Source organism: Cryptotermes secundus, unplaced genomic scaffold (genome assembly GCF_002891405.2).
Source record: "Cryptotermes secundus unplaced genomic scaffold, Csec_1.0 scaffold632, whole genome shotgun sequence".
Lineage (NCBI taxonomy): Eukaryota > Metazoa > Arthropoda > Insecta > Blattodea > Kalotermitidae > Cryptotermes > Cryptotermes secundus.
This window is the reverse complement of record NW_019738356.1, coordinates 1,038,694-1,047,565: the sequence shown is the minus strand read 5'-3', so window position 1 is coordinate 1,047,565 and position 8,872 is coordinate 1,038,694. Positions and strand designations below refer to the sequence as shown.

General features: G+C 45.9%; 1 protein-coding gene across 2 annotated transcripts in view; it reads left to right on the top strand.

Annotated features, from left to right (window-relative positions):
- The window catches only part of LOC111870848 (eye-specific diacylglycerol kinase), a 368,758-nt gene that overhangs the window by 20,079 nt on the left and 339,807 nt on the right, over positions 1–8,872 (top strand). The window contains exon 2 of one of the 2 annotated variants that reach the window (XM_033754027.1): positions 788–1,186. The exons of the other annotated variant lie outside the window; for it this stretch is intronic. Coding sequence (XP_033609918.1) covers positions 918–1,186 — 269 coding nt within the window. The 5' untranslated portion in view covers positions 788–917. The remainder of the gene's footprint in view (positions 1–787; positions 1,187–8,872) is intronic. 2 annotated transcript variants of the gene reach the window in all.

Here is an 8,872-nt window from a genome sequence, read left to right as displayed (position 1 = left end):
TGTTAACCGACGTTTCGGAGGAACGTATCGCCTCCATCTTCAGGATAGAAGGAAAAATAAGAAAGCCTCAAACGAAGAGACCGTGAGAATCGGTACAAGCAGTCTCTTCGCTTGCTGATTTCTTATTTTTCCTTCTACCCTGAAGATGGGGGCGATACGTTCCTCCGAAACGTCAGTTAACACCACATCTACACGGTGCCACATCAGAGAAGACTGCTTTCTTCAACATAAACACAGAATAAACGCACACAGACGTCCATGTCTCGGGTGGTATTCGAACCCACGATCCCAGTGTTCGAGCGAGCGAAGTTAGTTCATGCCTTATACCGCGCGGCCACTGTCATTAGCGAAATTCAAACGTTCACAGAACGTTTCTTCTGCACAGGATATGAAGCAGCCGGGTTCGTAGAGTGGATAAAGGGTAAAGCTATCCCAGTAACAGGCCGTCGAGGTTCCCACATTTTGTGGGAACAGATGGCGGTAAGGTTGTCAGCCTTACGCACCGGCCGCCCTTTACCCCAAGGAAGATTCCTGGTACTCATTTGTGTTAGAGGCTGAGTCGACTCCAGGGCCATAGTGCGGCTGGAAGGATTAGGTCAATTGAAAAAAACCCAATGGTCTCATCAGGAATCGAACCCGCGACCTTCTGGATTGCAGCATAGTTCGTCAGATAACTACGCTACCGCGTGCAGATGGACTTTTTATTAGGCGTTATGAATTCTCCCCCTAAGTCGTTTGTCTGCTTAAAACGACGTAGTTGCATCTGAGCTGGAAATGTTAATTGCAGGTCCTTCAGAAGCCATAAGTAAGCATATTCATGCTCACATGAATGACGTTAGTGAGAAGGAAGACGGTCCGTGGTACAGTTTGGCGCTTGTATCGTTTATGCAGTTTCTGCTGAGTGCTGTTGATTCACTATGGTTGTTGCAACTTCATCAACCAGCAGTGCAACAGCAGCATCAACGACTGACGACGATGATGATCAGAGTATGATTCGTGTGTCACGTGAGAGTGGTGATGTTGATGCACCGGTGGCTTGTGGATCCTGGGTGTTAGCGGTCGCTGCTAGCAGTGCTACAATGGCTTCGTGTGCTGGGCTTCACCGGAGGCCGTCCTACACGTGCACGCCCTTCCCGTACAGGAGACATTACGCGGTTCGCAGGAAGAACGGAGTGTTGCTGCCGAGGTAAGCTGCAGTCTGCTAGTAAAAGGTAAAGGTAAAAGTTTTCCCTGCGCTTAACTAATTAAGCAGTACGCCATGAAGGCGTATGGGGGAGTGGATGTATAGTGGATATTTTCTTGATCTCGGCACTGGATGGAGGTGAGTGGTCAGCTTCACGCCCTTGCCGCTTTACTCCCGGTACCCATTGGATAGGAGACTGTGTGGGCCCCAGAGTCGGTCTGGACTACGTGGTATAAAAGGTAAAGCTGGACCTGTGCTTAACCAATTAAGCTTACGCCGTGAAGACGTATGGGGGGAGTGCATGTTTTCTTGATCTCGGCACTGGCTGAAAGTGAGTGGTTAGCTTCGCGCCCTTGCCGCTTTACTCCCGGTACCCATTGGATAGGAGACTGTGTGGGCCCCAGAGTCGGTCTGGACTACGTGGTATAAAAGGTAAAGCTGGACCTGTGCTTAACCAATTAAGCTTACGCCGTGAAGACGTATGGGGGGAGTGCATGTTTTCTTGATCTCGGCACTGGATGGAGGTGAGTGGTTAGTTTCACGCCCCTGCCGCTCTACTCCCCGGTACCCATTGGATAGGAGGCTGGGTGGGCCCCAGAGTCGGTTTGGACGACATGGTAAAAAAATCGTAAAATTGTCCCTTTGATTAACTAATTAAGCACTACGCCATGAAGACGTATGGGGGAGTGGATGTATAGATCGATATCTTCTTGATCTCAGCACTGACTGGAGATGAGTGGTCAGCTTCACGCCCCTGCCGCTTTACCCCTGGGCAAAAAGTCCCCGGTATCCATTGGACAGAAGGCTGGGTGGGCCCCAGAGTCGGTCTGGACGACGTGGAGAAGTGAAAATTCATGCTCCCATCCGGACTAGAACTGCGACCCTCGGTCGTCCAGCCCGTAGGCAGTCGCTATACCGACTGAGCTATCCCGGCTCCTAACGTTGAGAGTTTTCTATATGAATTACTCATCTGCAAGCGAAGTTGTGAACTTATTGTTGCCAGCACTGTAGCCCATTCATTCTGTAAGCCGACTCAACTCCATTTGAATACAGGAACCAGTTGAATAATTCGAAATAAGTTTCCTCCTTCTGTTATCTGTTTCGAAGAAACTCTTGAAATGTTTCTAACGTAGGCAGCTTTAGAATAGCCTCTGCCAAGACTGAATGGCTTACATCAGCAGTAACTCTCTAGACTCGTACCCAGGAGGTGCTTAGTTTGACTCTCGACCGGGTCTGTGGAGTTCCACAGTGCCCCCAGACAAATGCCAGGATGGTTCCTCCCTCCAGATTCTTCCCATTCATCTGTTATTGTTTTCCGACGCTCTGTTAGCTCTACTGACAGTGTTGTAAAGCAATCATCAAAAATATCCGTCAAAATTATCTTGTGTTTGTGATATTGTGGTAGGTCTGCTGAAAGCCGGAATAGTTTAATCTGCAGAGGCGGCCGTTGCCAGGTTACGGCAAAATAAAGAGTGAAGCAACAATGGAACACGAAAGGATGCGTCATTGTAGTAACAGTTATTCACGCAACAATAGAAGAACTGTAAGAAGCGGTGTTTTCTGTGCGGTCCTCCCAGGCGGCTGCGTTACTGTCCAGCCATTCAAAAGTGGGCGTTTAGGCCCCAACATTAAACTGACCCTCCATAAGGCACTGATAAGACCAGTAATGACTTATGCTTGCCTCGCCTGGGAATTAGTGGCAGACAGCTACCTCTTAAAATTGCAGCTCTTGCAAAACAAGGTTCTCCGCACCATTGGAAATATTCCAAGATGCACACCGGTCCGCGGGTTTCAACATTCTGTATATGTGCGATTACATAACAAACCTGTGCAGGCGTCAAGCAGAAGTCATGCAAAATCATGAGAACGAACTTGTTCGCAGAATAGGACAAGGCGAAGCCTTCGCTCGAACTTGGCGGTGCCCAAGCTTGCAACCGTTCAAGTGACTAAGCAGCCGTTGTAGCATCAGATAAGTGAGAGGAGGCATTATCTGCCTCTTATTATTTTATCATTATTATTATTATTCTTAGTGGGGTGAGACTGAGTCCACTTGGTATTGTACCAGCCCCAAATGATAGATGATGGTGACTGTGGAGCAGTTGGTGGACTGAAGATTGGGAACCGAAGTACTCGGAGAAACCCTGACCCAGCGCCACTTTGTCGACCACAAATCCCACATGACCAGACCCGGGCCGCCGCGGTGGGAAGCCAGACTAACCGCCTGAGCTATGGCGTCGCCTCCCCTTAAAAGAAACAGGTGTTGCCAAGCGGTCACCCATCCAAGTACTTACCATGTCCATGTTGCCTAACTTTGGTGTTCGGACGATAGCCGGTGTTGTCAACATGGTATGGCCGTTAGCATCTGCTTTGTAAAGCCTGGACTGACAGAGACTTTTGTATAGTGCACAAGGAAGAGTTTTCAATAACATGCGATACGTACACTTGACAAGGCCAAACATATTCATCTTCTCGTTAGAGAGGATGTTACATAACTATGACCGCAAAGGTTCAGTTGCAAAGAAATAACCTCTGGTCGTGGGTCTCAAGGGGCTTGGCGCCAAGACGAACTGATGGGCGGTAAAGCCTGTCGTAAAGTAACTGTCAATCTGACCGAAGTCTGCGGGTAGACCAGTGCTAACTGAGAGTCTATAGTCTTGAGTCTGCAGTTAGCAGTTGGGTGACACCCCTCGGAGGTCATCGCAGACAGTGGTTACTGGTGGAGTCTTGGGAGGTGTAAGAGCTCCCATCGTTGCAAGTCGTTGCTTAGCAACGCCTAGTTATTTGTGCGATAGTCGCCGCTAATTAAGGACGTGAATACGGAAGCTGAGGAATCTAGGGCGTTGGGAGCCGTTGCCAGGCCGCAACCGATGAAGACACAGCAGACTGAGAAGTCTTAGTACGAGCTGTAGTGAACTGTATAGAGCGTGTGAATTAGCGATAGCGCTAGATTCGCGCTTATAGCTACGATCAATAAGTTTTCAATAAATCAAATTACCAATCCAAAACTCTTCTATATCCACTCAATCACGTGACAATATTTACTTCAAGGTTTACAGTAACCTGCAAGAGGATCAAACATTGATATGTGCGTTCTGCTTCTCTAAACAACAAATATTTGCAGAGTTAAATTAGGTCTGTCTATCAAAAGGTCATCAGGTATAGAATTTATTTTGAACGATACACGTGCGACTTGCTAGCTCCTGAACAGTTGGACGGATTTTGTTCATGTTCATCATTTAAGAGTTTATCCGTCGTAGGCCCATGTCCTGTGAATATGAACGTTCTAATTCGAAAAATAGGACCCCTTTAAATGGGCTCCAAAACACGAAATGATGGTTTTCTCGAAAGAGGCTTTCACGATTTTGATAAAATTTCATAAAAAGATGGAGGCCGTCTCCATGAATAAACCTATACAGGCGGCATCTTCAGGAATATAGCCTTACCCAGTTGGGGCCTGAACGTGAAATGCCGATTTTGTAGAAGCCGACTTAACCGGACAAACGGGCGTTATAATTTCGTATTCAGTAACCAAATGTGGTCAACCGAGTGACACTGAATTTAATTTTCAGGGTAACTTGGTGAAAGTCAGTCGTATACCGATATAGCATGCGCAGTATTTCTGCGCAGATATTTTTGATATATGTATTAACAATTCTGACTGGTCCTTACAGAAGAGATAATTAAGTGCAGCTGAAAATATTTGTTTCCACTGAACTTGACACTAAACGCCCTCACGCCCTCTAGTAGCCAGGATGGCGTATTCTGTATAGCTGCTGGCTGGACGACCAAGGCGTCGGAGTTCGAGTCCCGGTAGGGTCAAGAATTTTCTCTTCATGTTATCCAGACCGGCTCTGGAGTTCACCCAGCTTTCTACCCAGTGGGTACCGGGGGTAAAGCGGCAGGGGCGTGAAGCTGACCACTCACCTCAAACTAATGCAGAGGTCAAGAAAAGGAGGATATATACATCCACTCCCCCATACGCCTTCATCGCGTAGTGCTTTATTCGTTGAGCACAGGGACAACTTTACCTTTATCCCACCTAAAACCCCCCCAGAGCCCCCAAACTGAGAACAGCTACTTTAAAAGCCTAGAGGTGGAAGGTAAATAAAGAATGCAAGAATAAGTGGAAAAGGGTAGGATAGTAATGACTGTTTGAATAATAATAACAAGCGTTTAATGTAAAACTGTCATCGAGCTGTAGTGGATACATACATAGAAATATCAGGGCGTCTCCCATTGGCATTGGTGGAATAATTCAATTATACCTGTCACGCTAATCAGGTCTGTAATTCCGCTAGTTACTGAGCCGCGAACTTTATCAAACAAATGTTTTCGGAAGAGTAACTCCTCTTGTATCTCTCCTTCGGCATGCGTATTATGACATTAAAGGGAATAGTGACTACCGAGCCACTTCCCATATGCGAGGAAGAGTCAGTAAATAGGTCACAAATGGAAGTAAAAAATTTATAATGCATACAATAAGTTTCCTGTGTGTATCGCTAGGTAGCAGTGCAGTCCAGCTTCATGACAGTCTAAGTAGCAGACGCGCATGCCCATATTCATAGGCTGGTTTCAGTAGTCAAATTGGCGACCGTCCTTGGGGAGTATATTACCGAAGAGCAGAGTTCTGTTGTGCGTTTTCTGTTGTCAGAAGGAATCAATGCAAAGGATATTAACAAAGAAATGTTTCCCGTTTACGGTGGGAAGTATTTGCTGCCTAAAGCGGTTCACAACTGGCTCTTGAAATTCTCTCAAGGACGTTCGAAATAGGCAGATGATGTCCGAACAGATGCGGAAGTGGCTGAGACAGCAGTCAAAAGACTTCTGTGCTACGGGTTTCGATGCACTAGTAAAGCGATGGGACAAGTGTGTCAGTATTGGTGGGGGATATTTTTTTTTATTGTTAGTGAGGTGGGACTAAGTCCCTTGTACTGCGGCCACTTCTGGCCTATTGTACCAGCCCCAGATGATTGGTGAGGGTGATTGTGGAGCAATTGGTGGAATGAAGATTGGCAAGGGAAACCGAAGTACTCGGAAAAAACCTGCTCCAGCGCCATTTTGTCCACCATAAATCCCATTTGACTAGACCCCAGGATCGAACCCGGGCCACCGCGATGGGAAGCCAGCGACTAATCGCATGAGCTATTGCGCGGCTGTTGGTGGGGGATATGTCGAGAAATAAATGTTTTCCCCAGGGTCGAATATCACATGTTTTACGTTTTATTTCCATTTGCGACCTATTTACTGACTCTCCCTCGCATGTTGGTTCAGCTCTTAACCCCTTAAAGCACGATTACAGTACTTATATACGAGTATATCACCTGAGTTTACAACAGAAGAAGTTCTGGGAAGAATTAATCTCCTACTTCGATACGGCACAGAACGTATAGAAAACGACGCCAACAATTCTTCTGTTGTTGCATGTGTATTCGTTGCTGCCGTAACTATTTTTGCCGAGCCGTTGCCTAGCAAATATAGAATGGAGACACATATAGACATATATTGTTGGGAGGGATTTATGAAGTACGCCGTGGAGATGGGCTCAGGTGCCATGATATACATACCAGGCTTCATATAGATTGGATCAGGGATTCGAAAGTTGATGGGGGATACATATACAGACACACAGAGAGCATGGTGATCGCATAAGCTTACTTTTGTTTGTTAAAAATAAAGAAAATAAGCTAAGCTAAAAACTTTTAATTCTGCCCACGGAGTGTATGTGCGTTTCGTATGATTCTTGCAGTAAACAGCGATTATTAACCGACTGGTCTTTATTATGGAAACGGACCGTTTCCTGTGAGGTACGAACAGATTTTTTTAAACATTATTCAGATGCGCTTCAGGCTGCACATAATTAATGTCGGAACGGTGTAGGTCAGGGGTCGGAAACCTGTGGCACTAGCTGCGGGCCTCATTCGACTTAATCTCCATAACGCTGGTTGTACCACTGTCAGATGAAAGGGAATGAGGAATAGTTCATAAATGCATGGGTACATTTATTATGTAGATATAATTGTTACAGTTTATTTGATATTTCATGTGTAAAATTAATGTGTATATTAATAATAACATTTTTAGAGAGATTATTGAATTTTTGGTTAATCAGACTTCGTAGATGGGCCTCAGGAGAAAGAGGAGCGATCTGCCTGTTTGCAGCCCCTGGTACATGTGATAAGTTTCTGAATTTAATAATTAATTAATACCGATTCACTGTTCTCTGAGCGCACTAGGTCTTCTCTAGCCGTTGCTCGGTAGCGGCTTCTGTCGGCGAACGTTCAGCTTTCTCCGGGCTCCCGAAATCTCCCCGGCCTCAGCTACAGCACCTCTCGACTAACAGACTGACTAACTCTAGACGTGTCCTGCTTATAACATCTCGGCACGGATCGCACAGAAAACACCGATCCTCTGTTGCTGTTTCATTGTTGCGTGCGCAGTCATCGGTGCTGATTGCGCAGAAAACACAATTCCTCTATTATTGTTTATGAGTCATTACCAAGCAAAGGCTGTTGTATATTTATCTCGCTGTCGTTACCTAGTAACGGGTCTATGCCACAATACAAATATAAATTTCCGTGAAATTATTCAAGGATAACGCGTCTACTTAAAAGGATAGATCACGACTTTTTTCTTCCGTCTCTTTTGCAATTCATTTTCCCCTGTCATTCAATTGTCGGACGCAGTGAAGCCTCAAACACTGGGACCGCGGCTAATTACACACAAAAGAAATAAAACAATTGGGTGCTTCAAGCGGTCGCGTTTGCAGCGTGCCGTTATAGCTCCTACGCTCTTCTGAGGCGAAGACGATCGTGAAGGTCGGTTTAGAGACAATTTAACTCTCTCCAGTGTCCGCACAAAAGGCTTGGCAGGCCTTTATTCAGAGCAGATGTTCTTTTGTTCGAATTTTATTAGTTTCCATCATTCTTCCTTGCGTGCAGAGTCAGTATGCAGTGTTAAGATTGTGAGAATTTAATCGATCTATCGATTAGTTAATTGTTCTTCTTCTTCTGTTACTTTCATGAATCATAATTTAGGTTATGTTTCTAGTTGAAGCTGGAAGTGTTGGATGTAGAAGATTCTCACAGTTTGGGGATGCAATACCTTGTAAAGTTGTCCCTGTGCTTAACTAATTAAGCACTACACCATGAAGGCGTAGCGGGGTGTGAATGTATAGATCCACATTTTTTTATCTCGGCATTAGTTGGATGTGAGTGGTCACCTTCACGCCCCGATCGCCTTGTCCCCCGGGGAAAGAGCCCCCGGTACCCATTGGATATGAGGTTAGGTGGGCCCCAAAGCCGGTCTGGACGACGTTGAGAAGATAAAATTCTTGACCCTATTGGTACTCGTATCCGACTCCTCGGTCGTTCAGTGTGTTGCAAGTCGCTGTACCGACTGTGCTATCCCGACAGCCTGTAATATCCTGTACACCGGTGAAAGTCAGCTGACGTTTCGGAGGCACATGTCTCCATCTTTCAAATTGGAACAGCCAAACAAAAGCAAGCTTGCTGCCTTCTTCATGCTGATTTCTTTATTGGAACACTCTTCGGGCCCGGAAGATCGGTTCGATGTGTTCCTTCGAAACGTCAGTTGACTTGAACTGACTATACAGGAAGTAAGTGCTCTCTAAAGCCGACAACTTCTGCTTTCTCCGTAAAGTACCGTCCGTCCATGAAAATGAATGACGCG